Source organism: Phyllostomus hastatus, unplaced genomic scaffold, assembly GCF_019186645.2.
Source record: "Phyllostomus hastatus isolate PE091 unplaced genomic scaffold, TTU_PhHast_1.1 phas_contig_64, whole genome shotgun sequence".
In the NCBI taxonomy this organism is placed as follows: Eukaryota; Metazoa; Chordata; class Mammalia; order Chiroptera; family Phyllostomidae; genus Phyllostomus; species Phyllostomus hastatus.
In genome coordinates, this window is record NW_025333928.1 from 9,411,302 (window position 1) to 9,432,730 (window position 21,429).

Consider the following 21,429-nt stretch of genomic DNA (forward strand, 5'->3'; position numbering starts at 1 on the left):
ATCACGGCTGCTTTTTACCTTCCACCCGAGCCCCCTCAAAGCTTCCCCTAGCAACAAGCTCGGGCTCACCGCTAAGGCGGGGCGAACGCATGCTCCGCAGTCCGTCCAACGCCAGTTGTCCGAAAGCGCGCTGGGCTCCTCCCCCTCCAAGCTTAGCCCTCTACCCCGCCTCCCACCCAGGGTCCGCGTGGCGGAGCGCGTGCGCACTCTGGCCCCGTGGCTGCCTGTCTTCGCCGCCGCGGCAGTAAGGAGAGAGGGGCGGGGCTGTCTCTTCTGGAGCCCCACCCACTTTGGCCAGGCGTCCCTACAGCGCCTGCGCGCTCCCGCCCGGTCTCCATCTTGGAATTGGGAGGAAGAGGGAGAGGGAGACCCGGACGAGACCCGGGTTGTGGTGCGGCGAGAAGCTGAGGCTGAAGAGGAGAGGGAGAGGGCGCCGGGACTGCCCTTACCTGCAATCTTTCAGCCACTTTTAGGAGAGAGAAAGAGAAGGGGAGGAGGCCGGGGAGGGATTGGGGGCTGTCACCCTCAGACCCTGACGTGAGAGGAACCGTTTGGCCGGACGTCCTAGGGGGTGGGCGCCCTGTCGGTGGCCGGACACCTGGGGCTCTGGCCCTTCGGTCCCGAATTTCTGGGCTTGACCCCTCGCTTCTCAAATATCCGGGTGTCAGCGCCAAAGATTGAGATATTCTGGACTCGGGTCCCAATCTCTGTAAACCTGGGGCTCTTGTTTTATAGGCTTTCAAATATCTGGGGTTCAGGGCCCCGCGTGCACCAGTATCCGGGGTTCATTCCCCACGCGTTCAAATACCAGATTGAGCCTCCCCCCGTTGAAATATCTGGGGTTCAGATCCCACAATCAGAAACCCGGGACTCAGCAACTGTCGCCCTCGAGGGGGAGGACTGGACCGCGAGGTCAGATCAGGTTGTCACCCCCTCCCCTCCAGGGGAGGCTTCCCGGGCCCGCCCCTCAGGAAGGGAGAAAGACGAGGAAGAGGTGGCAAGGGGAAAGGCCTCCTTGCCCCTCTCCCAGCTTGGCAGAGCCGCTGGAGGACCTCAGGAGGAGTCGGAAGCGCTGGGGCACCATAGTGACCCCTACCAGGTGAGACACGGGGAGCAGGGACGAGGGTCCCTGTGTCTAGCATTGATAAGAAAGGGTGCTCATTTCTCAGAAGCTGGGCCTAGGTAGGCCCTTACCTCAGGATGGGGAAGCCCAGCTGGGCCAGTGGTCAGCCTCTGGCTAGCCTTGCCTTCAGCTGCCACCCTCTTCCCCTTCCTCTTCCCTTCATTATGTCTGTTTGATGGGGCACCTCAGGTGGCAGGGTTTCTGATGTCACCGAGCGTCACGCCCTAGGTGCCTGAGCTAATCAGGTGGGTTTGCACCTTCTGATCTCCCCTGTTCACTTTGCCCCTCACAGCTACTACCTCTTTCTCATGATTATAACCCTTTTAACTGATTGTTCTGGAGTGTTGATTTCCGTGCCTCTGACCTCTATCGTGGGTCTGTTTATGTGTTTTTTAGGCATGGTCTGGTTGGGTTTCTTGTCCTTTCAGGGAAATGTGTGTGTGCATTTGTGTTTGGGGGTGCCTGGCAGTATTTTCCCCCGGTTACATTAGTTACCTTCCAGCTTCTTGTCTGTGCTCATATAAATAATCTCTTTGTCAAGCAATCTATCATTTACAAAGTGCTTTCCATCTATTTTCTCATGTGACCCTCCCTTCACCCTTTTATTGCTATCTTCCCATTTTACAGTTGAAAATATTAAGGCCCAGAGAGGTTGCCCAAGGTCACTCAGGGACAGAATCAGGATTTGAGTTGGGGTAAGATTTAAGGATGGGAGGAAGAAGAGCTTCCTTTTTAGGAGAGCTGTACTCAGGAGCTCTGGCTCCTACCTTCTGCCTCATGGATTTTTCTCTTCACCATGACCTTCATCTTTATTGTGATCCCAGTCTTTGGCCTGGGTTCCTTGAGAGGGCTCTCTCTTCTGACAGATTATAGCCACAGTGATGTTAAAGCCAAGCTGCTGGGGTAGGGTGATCCCCAAAGTATTAAAGCCTTGTTGTGGTGATCCTAGAGGCAGGTAGGGAAAAAACCATATGCTGAGTGTACAGTGTTCCTAAATATGAGATCTCATTAAAAATTTCACAACAGAGTCCTGGCTGGTGTGGTTTAGTGGATTGAGCACCGGCTTGCAAACTAAAAGGTTGCCAGTTCGATTCCCATTCAGGGCACATGCCTGTGTTGCAGGCCCCATCCCCAGTGGGGAGGCATGTGGGAGGCAGCCACACATTAATGTCTCTGTCCCTCTCTTTCTCCATCTTTTCCTGTCTCTCTAAAAAATAAAGAAAATCTTCTGGAAAAGAATTTCACAACAGACCTATGCTGTAATTCTTTTCACTGAAGAAAGGGCGAAGTATAAGGATATTACTCAAAGCCCTGTTGCTGTACATTGTGGATGAAATGTACTACTGGTAGTATAGAGACAGACACACTTGGATTTCCTCATTTGCAGAATGGAGATAACATTGTCCATTTTAGAAGGTGGTTATGATTTAGGACAGACCTTGGTAGTTGCTCAAATGTTCAGTGTTATTTGAGGAAGAGGCCTCATGTGATGTGGCCTAGGGTTCTGTGTTGGCATTCTTGGTTGGGAGCTGGTAAAGAGGTCAAGAAGATTACTTTGGCAAGTTTTGAGCACCTGCTTTTGTGTGTGGGTATGTGGTGGGGATGAGGGGTGCTTGGCAGGGTTGCTGACAGGAGAATGGAGAAAGGGGCCTGCTTTGAGCAGCCTTGGAGCTGCTGAGGGCAATCAATCAATCTCCCAGGCTATTCTGAGAGCCCTGTGCACCCTGGGGGCCCACTGAAGAAAGCTGGGCTTGCTCCTTGTCCTCCAGCTTCCAGTTGGGCTGAGGAGGCAAAATTAACAACACAATAGGAAACAATGCATGACAAAATATAATTACATGCTAAATTGTTAGGCTCTCTTAGAGGGCTAGAACTCTGCCCTGGGAGTCCAGCTCTTCTGAAGGCTTCTTTATGCCTGAATTCCAACAAGTGCTTAGTCAGGAGTCACCTAGGATCCCCTTGGGGGTCTTGACTTTGATGAAGGAGCTCTCTCTGGGTGTTTGGGTGGGTGCTCTTGGAGCTCTCTCTAAGCACTGGAGTGGTCAGGGGAAGCTCCCAGCAGGAGGGAGCTGAGCTTGTAGTGAGTTGCTGAGAGAGTAATGAGCACACATGCCTTACTGGAGAGGAGAAAGTCCTCTTCTCTGACCTTGGAGAAGTCCTCTTTCCTTTCTCTGCCTCGGTGATCTTGTCTATGAAATGGTGTCATGATCCTGCCCTGCTTACTTCACAGGGCTGTTTTAAACGCACAGTGGTAGAGGACAGTTTTGGGAAAGTCACCCTTTCTGAGCCTGTTTACTCGTCTGCAAAATAGGGGTAATAGTAATAACCTCATAAGATTGTGGTGAGGACTGAATGAGAGGTGATACATCTAAGGTGTTGCTACATGTGCTTAATAAATGTTATTGGTATACCGCAAATGTCCTATACCTGTGTGTGATACCTAGGCAATTGGAATGGACAAATAAGACAGCTCAGGTCACAGGGAGGCCCCCAAAGCCAGATGCCATTTCTAGCCCTGCCCTTCCCATTCTAGATCTCTTCTCTGCCAGTGTCCCTAGCCCCTTTTTGAGAATGAGCCTTCTGGCCCTTCTGGGCCAGTACCCACTTCTAACAATGGCCGGATTTCCACTACCTCCGGCCTGGCTATTTCCTGCTCTCTTCCAGGGTGTGAGAGGTTGAGGGAGGAGGGGGGCTGCAACGCCAAGGGGAATCGGAAGGTGCCTGGAAACATTTGGAGTATGGGACTTGTGAGACAGGACCCTTTGGGATTTGGGCTTCTGGCTGGGAGGAAAAATCTTTTATTCTTGAGGAAAGAAGTAAGGGTTGTAGGGAAATGGAACTTGTTAAGGGCTGAGGGGGTTGGTGAGGATGCCTAGTTCCCAGTCATCTTAGCAGTTTTAGGGACTCCAGGAACTCTGGCCCGGCCCCATGCTCTGGTTGCCAGGGCAAATTCATTTTTTGGAGCTTTGATATTGTTCCTAATCCCCCCCCCCCTTCCTCAGCAGTGCCTCCCCCTCATCAGGGAATTAGGGAAGGAAAAGATAAACTTGAGGGGCCCCTTCCTCTCTCTGAGAGCCCCATCCTTGCACTAAGGGTCCCATTTTCATTCTCCAGGTCAGGCCCCACTCTCAGGGCCCTCAGGGGCCACCATGCCAGCTGGGGGCCGGGCCGGGAGCCTGAAGGACCCTGATGTGGCTGAGCTTTTTTTCAAGGATGACCCCGAAAAGCTCTTCTCCGACCTTCGGGAAATTGGCCATGGCAGCTTTGGAGCTGTGTACTTTGTGAGTTGAAGCTTGGGAGGGTGGGGTAGGGATGGGGACTGCATTCTTCTTCCTGTGGACTTCCAAACAGTCCTCTATAATATTCCACTACACCAGCCTTTCCTGCTTTCTCCTACTGTGCCAGCAAGTCTTCCCACTGCCCAGTTCTCACTGGTGCCTTCACCCACCTTCTGGTCTGGTCCTCTAGGCCCGGGATGTCCGGAATAATGAAGTGGTGGCCATCAAGAAGATGTCCTACAGTGGGAAGCAGTCAAATGAGGTGGGTTAGACTTAATAAGACTGGGTGGGGGCAGGAAACCCCAATCTCAAGATGTAGCTGAGTAAGCCTCTTCTCCCCTTGACCGCCTCCCAGAAGTGGCAAGACATTATCAAGGAGGTTCGGTTCCTACAGAAGCTCCGGCATCCCAATACCATTCAGTACCGGGGCTGTTACCTGAGGGAACACACGGCTTGGGTGAGCTAGCCCCTGACTCTGGCCTGATGTTTGTACCCCAACTCAGGCCCATCCTTATCCTGGTCTAGTCTCTCAGGTGGTCTCCATTCAGAGTGCTGGTGTTGGGAACTTGGGGAAAAGGAAGTCTCTCCCATCCTCTTTAGTTCTCACAAAGCCATGGGCAGCAGTGTCTGTCTAGACTGGTGTGAAGAGTGACACAGACTATTAGCTGTTGGAAAGGGTTGGAGGAGACAGAGATTGGATGGGGCTTTGAAGGGATTCAGGTGGGAGAGACGCTGACTCTAGGGACTCTCCACCCCCCATTTTCTCAGTTGCCCTTCTTCCCTGTTGTTACCCTCCGGGCATTGTCTCAGTGAAGGATAGCAAGGCAGCTCTCTGTTTTGCATCTCTGCCCAAGGGAGATGGGCCGGGGTGACCAACTCTACTGATCTCTGACCCTTGACCCTTTCTTAGTTGGTGATGGAGTATTGCCTGGGCTCAGCTTCTGACCTTCTAGAAGGTAAGTAACTTTGTCCAGCAAGTGGGAGAAGGGAGAAGAAGAGAGAAGCTGTAGGGGAAAGGTTAAGGGGAGCTTGTTCCAGGCACACCTTTGAGCTCCCTCAGTTTGATGTTTTTCCCTCACTCCCCAGTGCATAAGAAGCCCCTTCAGGAGGTGGAGATTGCAGCTGTGACCCACGGGGCCCTCCAGGGCCTGGCTTATCTGCATTCCCACAACATGATCCATAGGTACAAGCAGCACTGATGATGGCTGGGAGGGAGGAGGGTGTTCTCTACACCACTCTTCATTCAGCTAGGCTACAGCCTTCTTTGAAACTTGGTACTAAAGCCCCTGCCCAGCCTTTCTGAGATGCATATCTGATTCCTGTGCTTTGCTTCTCTGGCAGGGATGTGAAGGCTGGAAACATCCTGCTATCAGAGCCAGGCTTGGTGAAGCTGGGGGACTTCGGCTCTGCATCCATCATGGCACCTGCCAACTCCTTTGTGGGCACCCCGTACTGGTGAGTGGGAGTGGTGGTGAGTGGGGAGAGCTCCCATGATGTTGGGAGCAGGAGTTGGCAGGGTCTGGACAAGTAGTTAAGTTATCCTCTTTCTCCTGACCATTCTCTCAGGATGGCTCCAGAGGTGATCCTGGCAATGGATGAAGGGCAGTATGATGGAAAGGTGGATGTCTGGTCCTTGGGGATAACCTGCATTGAGCTGGGTAAAGACATCCCGTCTGTTTCCTCATCCTCTTTACATTCTCTTTCTCTTCCTATCTCTATACCATACCATCCTTCGAGGTCCCTGAGCTTTTGTCCATTTTGACTCTACCCTTGATCCCCAATACAGACAGCTGTCAAATCCCGCCAGTTCTCAAACGTAAAGATTTCATAGCATTCATCCCTTCCTGTCTAATATTATAGTCCTACACCTTTTTTGAGTACTCACTGTGTCCTGTGTGTGCCGTGCTAGTATATTCTAGGGATATAGCAGTGAATGAGGCTCTTGCCTTCGTGGAACTTGCATTCAAGTTGGAGAAACAAGCATGTTTTCTTTCAGTGTGATAAAAACTGAATCAGGGAGCTAGAGTGTGAACCCAGGTCTTCTGATTTCCATTCCAGTCTCCTTTAACTACCTACCTCCTCTCTCTTTCTCCCACCTGACCTTTCTCTATAGCGGAACGGAAACCACCGCTGTTTAACATGAATGCGATGAGTGCCTTATACCACATTGCACAGAACGAGTCCCCTGTGCTCCAGTCAGGACACTGGTAAAGAATTGGATTCCTGGGCCCAGGGGTTAGGCCACAGGTTAAGTCTGCCTGGCTATGCCTTCCTAAGCCTTCCCTCTCCTTCCTGTGACTACTAGGTCTGAGTACTTCCGGAATTTTGTCGACTCCTGTCTTCAGAAAATCCCTCAAGACAGACCAACCTCAGAGGTTCTTCTGAAGGTGAGGACTCACTGGCCTAGCATTCTGCTAGAACTGTGACATGTCAGAGCCACAATGAACCCCTCAATGAAAATAGTGATTTCCAATTCTTTCTCCACCAAGAACTTAATTTATGAATTCCCATTCCTATCCCTACACCCCATGGATTCTGTGTTTTACTAGATTTTGTCTGCCAGTCTGCCTGTTTATTCACTAAGTAATCATTTGTTTTCCCATCTTTTATTAACCAAAGATGTATATAATTGCCAGCCAGAGATTCTGGTCAGCATGCAATTACCAGGGTTACCACACTGATCTGATATAAATCGAGCCAAAAGCCTGTGTAGCCTTGTCATGGGTAAATGTCTGATTTCCCTTAGATGTTTTTTGAGTTATCAAAAGTAAAGGAGCCCCCATTCCCTTCACAGATCCATGGGGGCCTTAAGAACTCTAGTTGGGAACAGATGTAGATTGTCTAGTTTGACAGGGGGTTTATAATTGTGGGATACCTTATGAGGTCCAGGGAGGCCCCGTGCCATGCCCAGGCCATGCAGCACTTTGATAGAAGCCCTGGACTAGAATCCAGATCTAACTGTTCTTGTCTGTCAGCCATAGCTGACTGTTGCTTCAGGAACAACAGACTGGGCAGTAGAGATTGGGTGGTGAAAATTAATGTGGGAGGAGAGGTTGGGACAAGGCCAGCATCAGCTCATGCTGGGCATGGGCCTCAGGGGAGTTGCCTCAGGCTAGAGAAATGCCAACATCCATAGGATACTGAAGGTCGGGGGGTGCTTGGCAGCAGACTTCAGTGTTCTCTTTCCCCAGCACCGATTTGTGCTCCGGGAGCGGCCACCCACAGTCATTATGGACCTAATTCAGAGGACCAAGGATGCTGTGCGGGAGCTAGACAACCTGCAGTACCGCAAGATGAAGAAGATACTGTTCCAAGAGGCACCCAATGGCCCTGGTGCCGAGGCCCCAGAGGAGGAGGAGGTGACCCAGCTTGTCCTACCACCCTTTACTACCATGTTGTACTTGACTCCTAGCAGCTGTCTGACCCCTCCCTTCTCCACTCTTCCTCATACCCACTGTCTCCTTGTGCTACCTCCATGTATATACCCTTTGTACTTCCCTTTCCCTGCCCAACAGCCTGTGCCCTATCTACAGGAGACGGATCCCTACATGCACCGGGCTGGGACGCTGACTAGTCTAGAGAGTAGCCACTCAGTACCCAGTATGTCCATCAGCGCCTCCAGTCAGAGCAGCTCAGTCAACAGCCTAGCAGATGCCTCGGACAATGAGGAGGAGGAGGAGGAAGAAGAGGAAGAGGAAGAGGAGGAGGAAGGCCCTGAAGCCCGGGAGATGGCCATGATGCAGGAGGGGGAGCACACAGTCACTTCACATAGTTCCATTATCCACCGGTTGCCGGTATGCAGCTCGCCCTGAATAGACCTGACAATGGCAAGGCCCAGCCCCAGCCTTCCTGCCCAGGTTCTCCCTCCCAAGCATGACTGCCTCTCTGAATCTGACTGAGTCTCCAGGGAACTCCCTTTGGCCCATTGGCCTCTGAGCCTGGGGCATCCTTTCCACTTTTCCCTCTAGGGCTCTGACAACCTGTATGATGACCCCTACCAGCCAGAGCTGACCCCGGGCCCTCTCCAGCCACCTGCAGCCCCAGCTCCCACCTCTACCACCTCTTCCGCCCGCCGCCGAGCCTACTGCCGCAACCGGGACCACTTTGCCACCATCCGTACTGCCTCCCTGGTAAGTGTAGCCATCTTCCCTCGGCCTGGAGGCCCCAATTACCTTAAGTCCAGAAATCATTTTCTGCTTGTGGCACACAAGTAAGTCCATGTCCCACCCTCCCTTTTGGTTGCTATCTCTCACCTTCTTCTCATATGGTTTTTTCTCCTCACTTTGACCCTGTCTTCTTCCAGCAGACTGTTTTGGTCACGCTACTTAGTGTGGCCAATGTCCTGGAAATCACAGATCTCCAACATTGGGTGTTCCTAGTTTGGCAAACTCTTATTCCACTTTCATGGCTGGGCTTAGGTAGTATCTGCTGTGGTGCCTCCCCAGACTCCTGGCCAACCAGTGCTTTATATCCCTGTACTGTGCTGCTCCTGAACAGCATTATGACAGGTGTGCTGGCTTCTGTGCTTGTGGAGGGCAGGAGTGGTGTTCAGGTGTCTGCCTCATACCACTGACTGGTTCTCAGGCCCACACATATGACTGTATTTAATCCTTCAAGCTCATCTGGGAGGGAGAGGATAAGATCCCATTTGAGAGATGAGGCAGCCATGACTTAGAGGGCCTGCTTGCCCAAGTCACTTGCCCAGGTACCTTTAATGGTTCTCAATTCTGTAAGCAGGACCTTGGTCCTTTCCTAAAATTAAGTCATAGCAGTGTTTTTCTCACTTGACAGGGAAAAATGGGTAGATTTTTTATAAAACGTAGTCTTTTATCCATACTTTTAAATAAACACCTAGGTTACATTCCTTAGAGGCTACTGGCTGGTTTAGTATGTTCTTGTGGTCTCTGCATGTAGTTGGTTATTTCGGTAGGAAGACTGTTCAGATCCTGTTACGCTTGGTTCTTTGTGTCACTGTGCAGAGAACTCTGACATCCAGGGTATTGGCCAGCTGGACTACTTTGGGGTCCACCGACATAGCCCTTTGACAATGGAACTGAGCTCAAACCTCGATGAAGACATCCAGGCCTTGTGTTCTTGTTATTCCAACATCTCATGGCCCAGATCCTGGCTCTATACTTGGGCTATAATGGTCCTCAGTGTTTGCTGAAGGAGAAGGAAGCCAACACTTACTGGTTCAGAGTGTCCTAGATACTAGTACATACGTATCAAAGTTAATCTCCACAGCTCCTATGAAGAGGTATCATGGCTCCATTTAATATATGAGGAAACCAAGGCTTAGCAACCTTAACTTGCTTCAGGTCACATGGTTAGTAAGTGGCAGAGCTGGGACTTGGGCCTGAGTCTCTGATCACTCTTTTGAACCAATCTGAATCGTTCCTACCTTTACTCCAGTCCCTGAGCTCAGCACCTTTTATCGTTTCATTCAGTCACATCAACCTGTGAAGTTGATTATATTCCCATTATCCAGTTGAGGTGGCAGGTTTAAGAGATTATGTGTGAGGAATATATCAAACAAAAATTAAACCTAGGAGTCTAAAACCCATATTCTTTCTCCATAGAGAATGAAGACTATATGTGTTAATAAAATGAAGACCAGGGCTGAGCCCTTCTTCTCATCCTCTCTCCCGCCCCAGGTCAGCCGTCAAATCCAAGAGCATGAGCAGGACTCAGCTCTGAGGGAGCAGCTAAGTGGCTATAAGCGGATGCGACGACAGCACCAGAAACAGCTGCTAGCCCTGGAGTCTCGGCTGAGGGGTGAACGTGAGGAGCACAGTGCACGGCTACAGCGGGAGCTTGAGGCGCAGCGGGCTGGCTTTGGGGCTGAGGCAGAAAAGCTGGCACGGCGGCACCAGGCTATTGGCGAGAAGGAGGCACGAGCTGCCCAGGCTGAGGAGCGTAAGTTCCAGCAGCACATCCTTGGGCAGCAGAAGAAGGAGCTGGCTGCCCTGCTGGAAGCACAGAAACGGACCTATAAACTTCGGAAGGAGCAGCTGAAGGAGGTGGAGTAGGCTACAGCAGTGGGTAGGGCTCACTGGAGGGTAAGGCAGGACCTGACCACCCTGCTTTCCCCACTGCCCTTATCTAGGAGCTCCAGGAGAACCCCAGCACACCCAAGCGGGAGAAGGCTGAGTGGCTTTTGCGGCAGAAGGAGCAGCTACAGCAGTGCCAGGCGGAGGAGGAGGCAGGGCTGCTACGGCGGCAGCGTCAGTACTTTGAGCTGCAATGTCGCCAGTACAAGCGCAAGATGCTGCTGGCTCGTCACAGCCTAGACCAGGATCTGCTGCGAGAGGTAGGTCACCCCATCCCCCATTCCCCTCCAGGATCTCAGAAACCCCTTTCTGTTTGACTCACGTGTGGTCGTCTTCCCACTGCGTTTGTTTGGGTTATGGCTCCACTTCTCTTGAACACCACTTTTGTGTCTTGTGCCCATCAGACAGACCCCGCTAGAGTTCCTTTAGGAGTCTGTTCCTGGGCCAGTCAGGAGTTTGGCTTCTTTATGCCCCTCATCTACACACCTCATTTCCTAACCCTCAGCTCCCTCTGCCAAGGAATTCTGGGGCTCTTACTTCTCTGACACCAATAAGGCTTCCTAACCACACTCTGGGCCCTGCCTTTCTCTTGCTTTAGGACTTGAACAAGAAACAGACACAGAAGGACTTGGAGTGTGCATTGCTGCTGCGGCAGCATGAGGCCACACGGGAGCTGGAGCTACGACAGCTCCAGGCTGTACAGCGCACAAGGGCAGAGCTCACCCGCCTGCAGCATCAGACAGAGCTGGGCAACCAGCTGGAGTACAACAAGCGGCGTGAGCAAGAGTTGCGGCAGAAGCATGCGGCCCAGGTTCGCCAGCAGCCCAAGAGCCTCAAAGTACGTGCAGGCCAGCGTACCCCGGGCCTCCCGCTCCCCATTCCTGGGGCTCTGGGACCACCCAGCACAGGCACCCCTAGAGAAGAGCAGTCCTGCTTATCTGGCCAGGAGATAGTCCTGGACCAAAGAATTCTGGGAGAGGAGGAGGAAGCAGTTCCGGAGAGAAGGATTCTGGGAAAGGAAGGGGCCACCTTGGAACCAGAGGAGCAGAGGATATTGGGAGAAGAATCAGGAACCCCCAATCCCAGTCCACAAATACATAGGAGTTTTGATGAGGAAGTTTGGGGTCTTTCTGAGGTGGAAATAGAGGAGCTTAGAGTCCCATCCCTGGCACCTCAGGAGAAAAACATTGTGGACCAGGAGGTGACTGGGGCATGGAGGTTGTGGGCAAAGGAGGATGGGAGCCTCCTGGATGAGGAATTTGAGCTTGGTTGGGTCCAGGGTGTAGCACTGACCCCAGTCCCTGAGGAGGAGGAGGAAGAGGAAGAGGGGACTCCAGTTAGGACCCCGAGGGATCCTGGAGATGGTTGTCCCTCACCAGACATCCCCCCTGAACCCCCTCCAACATATCTGAGGCCCAGCTCTGCTAGCCAGTTACCTGGACTCCTGTCCCATGGCCTCCTGGCCGGTCTCTCCTTCGCAGTGGGGTCCTCCTCTGGCCTCCTGCCCCTACTACTTCTGCTGTTGCTCCCACTGCTGGCGGCCCAGGGTGGGGGTGGCTTGCAAGCCTCACTGCTGGCCCTTGAAGTGGGGCTGGTAGGCCTGGGGGCCTCCTACCTACTACTTTGTACAGCACTGCATCTGCCCCCTAGTCTGTTCTTACTCCTGGCCCAGGGCACTGCACTGGCAGCTGTCCTGGGTCTTAGCTGGCGCCGAGGCCTTATGGGTGTCCCTCTGGGGCTTGGGGCAGCCTGGCTCTTAGCCTGGGTAGGCCTGGCTCTACCTCTGGCAGCTATGGCAGCTGGGGGTAAATGGGTGCGGCAGCAGGGCCCTCGGATCCGCCGGAGCATCTCTAGGCTCTGGTTGCGGGCTCTCCTGCGCCTATCACCTATGGCCTTCAGAGCCCTGCAGGGCTGTGGGGCTATAGGGGATCGGGGTCTGTTTGCACTCTACCCCAAGACCAACAAAGATGGCTTCCGCAGCCGACTGCCTGTCCCTGGGCCTCGGCGGAGTAATTCCCACGCTGCTCGACACCCACTAGCTCTATTGGCAAGGTTTTGGGCCCTGTGCAAGGGCTGGAATGGGCGTCTGGCACGGGCCAGCCAGGGTTTGGCCTCCCACTTGCCTCCCTGGGCTATCCACACACTGGCCAGCTGGGGTCTGCTTCGGGGTGAACGGCCCAGCCGTATCCCCCGACTGCTACCACGCAGTCAACGCAGGCTAGGGCCCCCTGCCTCCCACCAGCCACCACCAGGGACTCTAGCTGGACGGAGATTTCGAATCCGTCAGTCCCGGGCCCTGCCTCCCTGGAGGTGACCAACTCTAGCTCTTCACCAGCCCAAATCTAGAGCATTGAGCACTTTATGTCCCACTACTCAGTGAAGATTCCGCAGTCCCAATCCTCCCTCTCACCCATCCTTCCTCAGTACACTTCCCCACCTCCTCACCCACTCCTTAGCCCTTTAGACCTCTAGACAGGCAGCCTCCTCCCCTATGGAGCCCGCAAGTTACACTTTGTGTTCTCCTGAAGCTCCTCCCCCACCCTAAGTTATTGCTGTTCTCCCGCTGTGTGTGTGCTCATCCTCACCCTCATTGACTCAGGCCTGGGGCCAGGGGTGGTGGTGGGTGGGAAGTCATGTTTTTTTTTTTTCTCTCTTTGATTTTGTTTTTCTGTCTCCCTTCCAACCTGTCCCCCTTTCCCCACCAAAAAAAGAAAAAGACAAACACAAATAAAATACTGAGCGGAACTGTACCTTTGGCCCAGGCTGCCTCTGTCTGCTTTGTCCTGCCGCCTAGCCTCCCTGGTATGCCCCTGATCCAGACCCTTGGCCCCCAGTTCCATGACCTCTTCACCTCCATCTACGTTATCTCAACCCTTCACTCCTCAGCCTCATCCTCTCTGCCGTCATAGCTTTGTTGCATCATGACCACCACCAGCATGGGGGTCTGGACCTCTGAGCTTTGACATAACTTCTCGGTCCCACAGTTCCCATTTGTGGATTCCTTAAGAGAGTCCTTAGTTTCCAGGTCCTTTTGTGCTCATCCCCTGCTTTATCTCCCAACCTGTTCCCAATGTGATTCCCTTCTTTCTGGGAGCTGAATTTCTCTCCTGGCATCAATCATAATCCTAGAAGGCTGGGGGATGGGATTGGAAATGCTATACAGTAGTGGGGTGGTGAGTTTGGGGGGCCAGGCAGAGAGTATGGGGGCCATGGAAATGGAATTGGTTGTGGGCTTGGAGTGGGAGCTGAGTGCATAAGGGACTGGCTGCAATGTGGAGATCTGGCCAGAGTGACAGCTGCTGGTCCATTGAACTTGTCAGGCCCTTTCTGGCCACCACCTTTGCCCTGTATGGGGCCACCACCCCTTCTTATCCACTTCTCAGCCCGGTGCTTATCCTCCTTCCCTCCTTCCCACCCAGATGTACTAAACCTGGGCCTTCTTTGTCTTTAGCTGTGTTACTGTCTTCCATGGGTGTGTTGTGTGACTTGGTTTTCTCCTTTTGTGCACATTCTGTATCTGTTCACATGCTTCTATCTCTAGGTGTGTTTTCTCTTTGCACGGTCAAAACTTTTCGTATGCCCTCAGTACTCTAAAAATCCTCAGTTTTCTGTCCACGAACTCTCCTGCTGTTTCTCGTGAATTTTCCGCCTAATTCTGAAGATGCTCTTGGAACCTGTCTTATTTTCTTTACATCTTTTGCCCTTTGAGAATCTTCCTGATCTCTCTCAACACAATCCCACTTCTCCATGTCTGTCTGTATACAGTTCCCCCCACCCCCTCTGTCTAACATGTTTTCTGTTTCTCTCCCTCTCCCTGTCTCTGTTTCTGTCTCCTTTCCTCCTCTCTCTTCTCCCTTTCTCTCCTGATTGTTCCTCCTCTCCTCCTCCTTTCCTCCTCCTCCTCCTCCTCCTCCTCTTCCTCCTCTCCCCTGCCCCCGTTTCCCCTCGGTCCATCCACTGCATAGTCTAAGGAGCTGCAGATCAAGAAGCAGTTCCAGGAGACGTGTAAGATCCAGACTCGGCAGTACAAGGCTCTGCGGGCACACTTGCTGGAAACCACGCCCAAAGCTCAGCACAAGAGCCTCCTTAAGCGGCTCAAAGAAGAACAGACCCGAAAGCTGGCAATCCTAGCCGAGCAATACGACCAGTCCATCTCGGAGATGCTCAGCTCACAGGCGGTGAGGCCTGGGGTCCAGGGAGTGAGCATGGTGGAGGTTGGCCTCTATTTCTCACTTAGTTATGGGCAGTGAAAGTGGGAGGGCAGGTGGACATAAAAGGGGCTTTTTGTTCCTGGGAAACTCAGAACTTTCCCACTGTTAGTATTCTGCAGAATGGTTTTATTATCTCTCTTGAGCATTTTCTTAAGGTCTTGACAAAGCCAGCCTGCCTACTCTACCAAGAACCACCAAGGAAAGAGTGGCTATAATTTTTCTTGAGCCTGAGTTAGTTTAATGTGCGAAGAGGGAGCAAATCAAAATGCTTGTAGCCCTCAGGACAATTTTCTCAGACTTCTGGAGGATTTTGAAGGTTGCCGTTCTAAAAGTGATTACACGTAACACTTGAATGGGCCACTTAAAATATACACATGGTGTAAAAAGTAACGCTATTTGTTGCCATTTTTCCACCCAGTGCTCTACCTCTCAGAGGTAACTTGTTAATAATTCATTGTACTAGATTTTTTCCTATGCATATTTTAAAAGTTACATAAAATTTTTTAACAAAAATGAAATCATAATTTAAATACTGTTCTTTAATTTTTTCCCCACCTAATATTTCTTGGACATCTTCCCATGTCAGTACACATACCTCATTTTTTTTAACAGCATAGAATTTTCCATGGTATGGATGTACCATAATTTATTTAACCCATCCCTTATTGGTGGACATTTAGGTTGTTTCCAGTATTTTGCTATTACAACGCTTCAGTGAACACCTTCGAGCACATGTGCAAGTATACCTTGGGGATAAATTCCTGGAAGTGTAATTGCTGTGTCACAGGGTATGACGACCTTTTATTTTGGTAGATGTTGACACTGGCTGCTTCTTGAAACCTTAGGGCCCAGGCCTACCTGGGGCAGGGGAGGATTGTGGGGGTGGGGAAGGAGGCCCCTAAAACTAGTTCTTCCTATCCTCCAGCTGCGGCTTGATGAGACCCAAGAAGCAGAGTTCCAGGCTCTTCGGCAGCAGCTGCAACAGGAACTGGAGTTGCTCAATGCTTATCAGAGCAAGATCAAGATCCGAACGGAGAGTCAACACGAGAGGGAGTTGCGAGAGCTGGAGCAGAGAGTAGCACTGAGGCGGGCCCTGCTGGAGCAGCGGGTGAGAGGGCTTGACCAGGACAGGAGGGTGGGGAGGGCAGTCCTCTCACCTTCACTGGACTCTGATATCTCTTCTTGGTACCCCAGGTGGAAGAGGAGCTGCTCGCTCTGCAGACAGGGCGCTCCGAGAGAATCCGGAGTTTGCTTGAGCGGCAGGCCCGTGAGATCGAGGCTTTTGATGCTGAAAGCATGAGGCTGGGTTTCTCCAGCATGGCTCTTGGGGGCATCCCAGCTGAGGCTGCTGCTCAGGGCTATCCCGCTCCACCCCCTGCCCCTGCCTGGCCTTCCCGCCCTGTTCCCCGTTCCGGGGCACACTGGAGCCATGGTCCTCCTCCACCAGGCATGCCCCCACCAGCCTGGCGTCAGCCCTCTTTGCTGGCTCCCCCAGGTCCCCCAAACTGGATGGGGCCCCCAGCACAGAGTGGGACACCCCGTGGTGGAGCCCTGCTGCTGCTAAGAAACAGCCCCCAGCCCCTGCGACGCGCAGCCTCGGGGGGCAGTGGCAGTGACAATGTGGGCCCACCTGCTGCTGCAGTGCCTGGGCCTCTAAGCCGCAGCACCAGTGTTGCTTCCCATATACTCAATGGTTCCTCCCACTTCTATTCTTGAAGTGCAAGGTGGATGAGCAGATGAAGGGGCAAGGGCAGGGGTGGGTGGAGCCTGATCCCGGAGGGCTGTAAACTTGAGGCCCACCCAAGGGTGGGGAACAGGATGTTGGTTCCAGCTCTCCTCAAATCTCCTCATCTCATGAGCTTCTTGGGCTGGCCAGTGGCCCAGTGTCAGCTTGGGCATAGATGCCTCAAGGCTGACCAGGAGTCCCTGCCTCCCCACCATGGTGCCAGGGTCTCTCTCCATCACAGCCTCGGAAAAGGAGGGAGATGTGTGTGTGTCAAATATTCATCTAGTCCCCTGGGGGAGGGGAAGGGTGGGTTTAGACATAATTATATTCAGAGAACTATACTACCCCTGCAATGGGGCCATGGACTGGGGACACCAGGCCCTCCAGACCTGCGATGTGGCAGAGCAAGTCTGGGATCTGGGGTGGGAAGAACAGGAGAGAAGTCCTTCCTAGGAAGAAGAATCAGGATGGGGTCTTGGGGTCAGGATGCCTGGGTCTTTCCATTCCCCTGTTGCCGTCTGACGTCCTGTGCCGTCTTGTCTTTTTTTTTTTTTTTTAATTGAGATCACTCAGCTGGGGCAGGGGAACAAGGGAAGGACCTTGGAAGGGACTGCTCCCAGGTCTGGGGACAGTCATGGGAGCCCCTCCCAGCTACAGGGCTAGCACAGAGCCCCATGGCGAGCTTTTAATAAACTGTTGATTATTCTAACAGACCCAGGACTCACCCTTTCTGTCTAAGCTGTGTATTAAGGACTATCCAGTGGCAGGTGATAGTGTTACTTGTATTTAAAAAGTATTGCATTGTGTAACTAAAAATTTCAGTGATTTTAATGACTTTAGGCATGACTGGATTCAGAGCTTCAAAGGGGATCATCAGCCTTTTGGCCTTGGCTTCAAAGATTTTTAAAAGGTTCACTTCATGCTCAGACTCCTGGTAGCTCCAGGCTTACATCTTACCAGAAACCTCAACAACAAGAATCTTGGCAAAGTCCTGAAGTGACTTCATAGGGTCCATTTGTGGCCAGAGGCCTAGGTGGTACTCTGATGGGTCAGGTATAGGTCCTGTACCCACCCCTGCAATGCTGAAAGAGTTGGCCTGTGGACTCTTAATAAGAAGTGGCACTCAATAAGAAGTGGCTATTTTCATAAGAGGAAGACATAAATACCAGCTGTCCCCAAGTTATTTCTTTTTTGCTTCACATTCTTAAGGCCAGTTTTTCAGATGCTCCTTCCAACTAGGCAGGAGGGTCAGAGAGGCATGCTGGTCAGGCTGGAGGAACAATGATAGGAGCTACACTCTTCTGATAGAGCCTGAAGGCAGACTAGGTGCCAGGATCTAAAAACGGACTTTGGAGAACCTGAGGGAAATTAAAAGGGAAACAGACTAGGGGTGGGCAGGACAGAGGCCACTTCCCAGCCTCCTTGGCTTAAAGTACAGCGGGGTAAGAGTAGAAGGCTAGTGTTGATGAGGTGATTTAAACACACCTTTATTGAGTCTTAAATAACCCCCCTAATAAACACTTTAAACTGAGAATGTGAAGCTGAGAAGTAGGATCCCAACTGTGTCCCTAGGGGTTATGAGTCTTAGAAGAAAGTGCTTCTGTTCAGTGCAAGCACATATTTGAGGGGTTGGTTGAGGGGGGTGCTATATGTATATGTGCTTTCTACAAATGTCTTAAGTCCCTGGTAGATGAGGGAGCTCAGTTGCTCTCGCCATCACTGCTGATAATGCCTCGCATATGTGACCAATCTGGGCGTGGGGGACAGTGCCTCTCTTCCTCTGAGTCCAGGGCCCGGCGGTATAGTTCCCCAGGAGTGGCTGCTTCTGAAGGGTTCCAGGCCGTGCGCCTGCGTGGCCGACCTGGGGGAAGAAGTAGGTTTGTTGTCTGAGAAAGCCCAAGTGCCATCTGTTCCTGGGAAGTAGGAAAAAGCCCCTCACCTGAACAGCTGATAATGTTAGTAATGTCCAAGGAAGCCACCTCAGCTGCCTCCTCACGCTGCTCCTTCAGAGCCCGACACTTCTCTAAAGAAGGGTTACCTGGGGCAGAAGAGGCTCATGATACTCTCCTCCCCAGCAGCCAAGGCCCTGTCCTGCAGCCCCTACAGCATACCCAGCCTCACCCTTCATGCCCAGAGCTTCCAGCTCTGCCCGGAGGACACACAGGCGCTCCTTGCGTGAGTGGCAGGAGCCCAGGAGTTTCTTGTAGTTGCGATGGGCTCCGCAGGCCCGAATATAGCGCTTTAGTCTCATCACAGCAGGGTGGTCCTCACCATGATGACCAGCCTGGCAAGGGAAGAACTGCTGAAGGCCAGGCTTTCTGGGCTCGAAGCTGGGTCTCCCTCTTCCCTTAATTGTGGCCTCCCACTCCATCTTCACCCTCACCTTCCTGCCTTTGGGTTCAGGACTGCCATTTGAAGAAGAAGAGGAAGAGCTTCGTGTCCTGCATTTCTTGGAGCTCTTCCTGTAAGTGCGGTTCTTCCTTTCCCCCTTGAGAGTCACCCCTGCCTCACTGTCACTCGCCTCTCTCTCTGAGTCACTTGCCTCACCATTGGCTGTCTTTCCACTTTCCACTTTGGCTGACTTTCCAGTGCTTTTAGAAGCTGGTCTCAACTTCCTCCATCTGTCTTCCTCATCTTCCTCACTGCTTCCACTCTGCCTTTTGCCACCCTTCCCCTGAGTCCTGTCCTTGCTCTTCCTTTGCACTAGGAGCTCTTCATTTCCTCCACTGTCATCCCCACTATCTGCTTTTACCTTTTCTTCCTTTCTGTCCCCCGTGTTTCCCAGCACTCTCGCTGCCCTGCTTTTCTGCTCACTGCTCAAAGCTGACTTTTCCCCTCTGTTGCTCGAAGCTCTGGGTTTCCATTCCTCCTCTTCCTCTCTCTTCTGTTTCTTGGCGAGGGTCTCCTCCTCCTCACTCTCCTTTTCACTTTCCTGGTGGCTTTTAGCACCTTTGTTTCCTGTCCTCTGGGCAGGTTCCTCCTCACTGTTCTCATTCTCCTCCATGGCCTGCTTCCTACTGGCTGAAATCTCACCTGGTGCCTGCTTGTTCTTAATTGTAGTTTTCCACTCCACCCTCACCCTCCCACCTTTGGGTTCTGGACTGCCAGCTGAAGAAGAGGAAGAACTCCGTGACCTGCTTCTCTTGGAGCTCTTCCTATAAGAGCAGTTCTTCCTCTTGCCCTTGGGGATCCCCTCTGCCTCAATGTCACTCACCTCTGTCTCCAAGTCACTTGCCTCACCATTGGCTGTCTTTCCACTTGCCACTTTGCCTGACTTTCCAGTGTGTTTAGTAGCTGGTCTCAACTTCCTCCATTTGTCTTTTCCATCCTCCTCACTGCTTCCACTCTGCCTTTTGCCACCCTTCCCCTGAGTCCTGTCTCTTATCCCAGGTTTCTTCCTAGTCCTACCCTTGGACTTCTTTTCCCCATCCTCTTCCTCACTGCTCTCTTCTTTCCAAACCTTATTTGTTCTAGCAGAGCTCTCTTCCTCCTCCTTACAGCTCTCCTTCATCACCTCCTTCTCTAATCCAATCTTTGCAGTAAGGTCCCTCTGCTGTTCTTCCCCATCGCTGCTCTCTACTGTTTTTGAATATTGCTTTGGACTGACTATTGCTGCCATCCCATTCTTTGCTGGGGGGCTCACGAGGTCTGGACTGGAGGTTGCAATGCTGGGCTCTAGAATGTGGAGAGAAGAGAAGGTTGGGACAGGTTCCTCCTGTCCCTTTTCCCTTCACTTGGAATAGGTTGCCTCAAACTCTAACAGATGCAGGGAACAGCTATCAGTCCACCCTTCCTGGTTCCTGACTCACTGGCCTCGCCCTTATCCAGTGCCTTAGGACAGGGGTGTCCAACCTGCTGGCACCTCTGGGCCACACTGGAAGAAGAGTTATCTTGGGTCACACATTAAATACACTGCAACACATAAAAAAAAAAATCTCATGTTTTAAGTAAATTTACAATTTTGTGTTGGGCCGCATTCACCGCCTTCCTGGGCTACACGTGGGCCACAGATTGGACGCTCCTGCTTGGTACAGTAAACACTCTTTGAATGAACCAACTATGCAAGAAGGCACTAACCTGACTCCGAATTCAAACGGAACCTTTTTCTCTCTGGTTCTTTGCAGGGGGTGGGAGGCCTCCTAGCCTCCTTGGCATGGTCTAGCCCTTCTCTGGCACCTGCTTCATCCACCTGTTTGTGCATCAAAAGAGCAAAAAATATCGAGGCGGTGTTCTGCCATACCCCCCCGCCTCAGGTCACTACTCCTTAGGAACAAACCCTGTCTCCCGTGACGGGGGCTCGGCGCCCACACCTGCATCTTTAACAGTTCCTCCTCCACTAGCCGCTTCAGTGCCTGTTTCTCCTCAGGATCCAGGTGGTCGCGGCCGGTGTGAGACAAGAACTTCTGCCTCACGATGGAGTGCGTGAGCGTGCTGCGGAGACACGAGTCAAGCCGGAGTCCTCGTCCCGCCCCTGCCCTTTCCAACCCCAAACCCAACCACCAGGGCACCTAAGGTCCGGGCGGCCTCCGAAGAAGCTACGAGTGAACTCCTGCATCTCGTTCTCCCGCGCCATTTTGCTCCAACTGAGATAGGTGGTTCCCGCGTTTTTCTTCTCGGCCTCCGTCTGCGCGTTTGACAGGTGCTTGCGCACGCGCAGTGTCATAGCGCCGAGACGTAAGGGACCGTTGGGTTTCACTCAAGGGCCGCTGGGACCCAGGCCTTTGCCAGACAAAACTTGCTTTTCCGGCAGTTGGAGGGTCTCGTGGCCCCGCCCTTTTCTTAGAACCAATCAGTTTTTTTTCTTAATTCTCGTTAGAAACTGATCTTGCGCCTCAACCTTTGCTGTAACGTAATCAATCTGTGACGCTGCCTCCATCCGTGGTGGCGTGACAGCTAGGCTACTGCGACTTCGAAAAACAGAAAAAGGACATCTCTACTGAAAACTAGGAATCCCCGGGGGACAAGTCTTGTGGCTTCCAATCGCTAAGCACATTTAGAATCAGTGAGGACGCCTTCCAGCGTCCGCCATCCTTGTGACATC

The 21,429-nt window shown here is 52.3% G+C and overlaps 2 protein-coding genes across 4 annotated transcripts; one reads left to right on the plus strand and one right to left on the minus strand.

Annotated features, from left to right (window-relative positions):
• The first annotated feature begins 331 nt into the window (after nt 1–331).
• Nucleotides 332–17,101, plus strand: TAOK2 (TAO kinase 2). 3 transcript variants are annotated; one of them, XM_045848906.1, is made up of 19 exons: nt 332–1,099; nt 4,238–4,404; nt 4,592–4,663; nt 4,757–4,858; nt 5,312–5,357; nt 5,488–5,584; nt 5,743–5,856; nt 5,968–6,059; nt 6,515–6,608; nt 6,707–6,788; nt 7,593–7,760; nt 7,935–8,195; nt 8,370–8,531; nt 10,056–10,421; nt 10,508–10,711; nt 11,050–11,289; nt 14,417–14,629; nt 15,588–15,770; nt 15,857–17,101. In XM_045848906.1, the coding sequence occupies exons 2-19, from the start codon at nt 4,273–4,275 to the stop codon at nt 16,376–16,378; spliced, it is 3,150 nt and encodes a 1,049-aa protein (XP_045704862.1). In that variant the 5' UTR covers nt 332–1,099; nt 4,238–4,272; the 3' UTR covers nt 16,379–17,101. The 3 variants fall into 3 exon arrangements, with proteins under 3 accessions (XP_045704862.1, XP_045704863.1, XP_045704861.1); XM_045848907.1 differs by lacking the exon at nt 15,857–17,101 and adding an exon at nt 15,343–15,450 and having other exon boundaries at nt 15,588–15,729; XM_045848905.1 differs by lacking the exons at nt 14,417–14,629; nt 15,588–15,770; nt 15,857–17,101 and having other exon boundaries at nt 11,050–13,152.
• A 758-nt stretch (nt 17,102–17,859) lies between these two features.
• Nucleotides 17,860–21,239, minus strand: HIRIP3 (HIRA interacting protein 3). The gene is made up of 7 exons (XM_045848908.1): nt 20,897–21,239; nt 20,699–20,819; nt 20,466–20,577; nt 18,772–20,063; nt 18,510–18,672; nt 18,328–18,426; nt 17,860–18,249 (listed from the first exon to the last, which is right to left on the minus strand). Exons 1-7 carry the CDS (start codon nt 21,049–21,051, stop codon nt 18,089–18,091), a joined length of 2,103 nt encoding a protein of 700 aa, XP_045704864.1. The 5' UTR covers nt 21,052–21,239; the 3' UTR covers nt 17,860–18,088.
• Nucleotides 21,240–21,429: the final 190 nt, after the last annotated feature.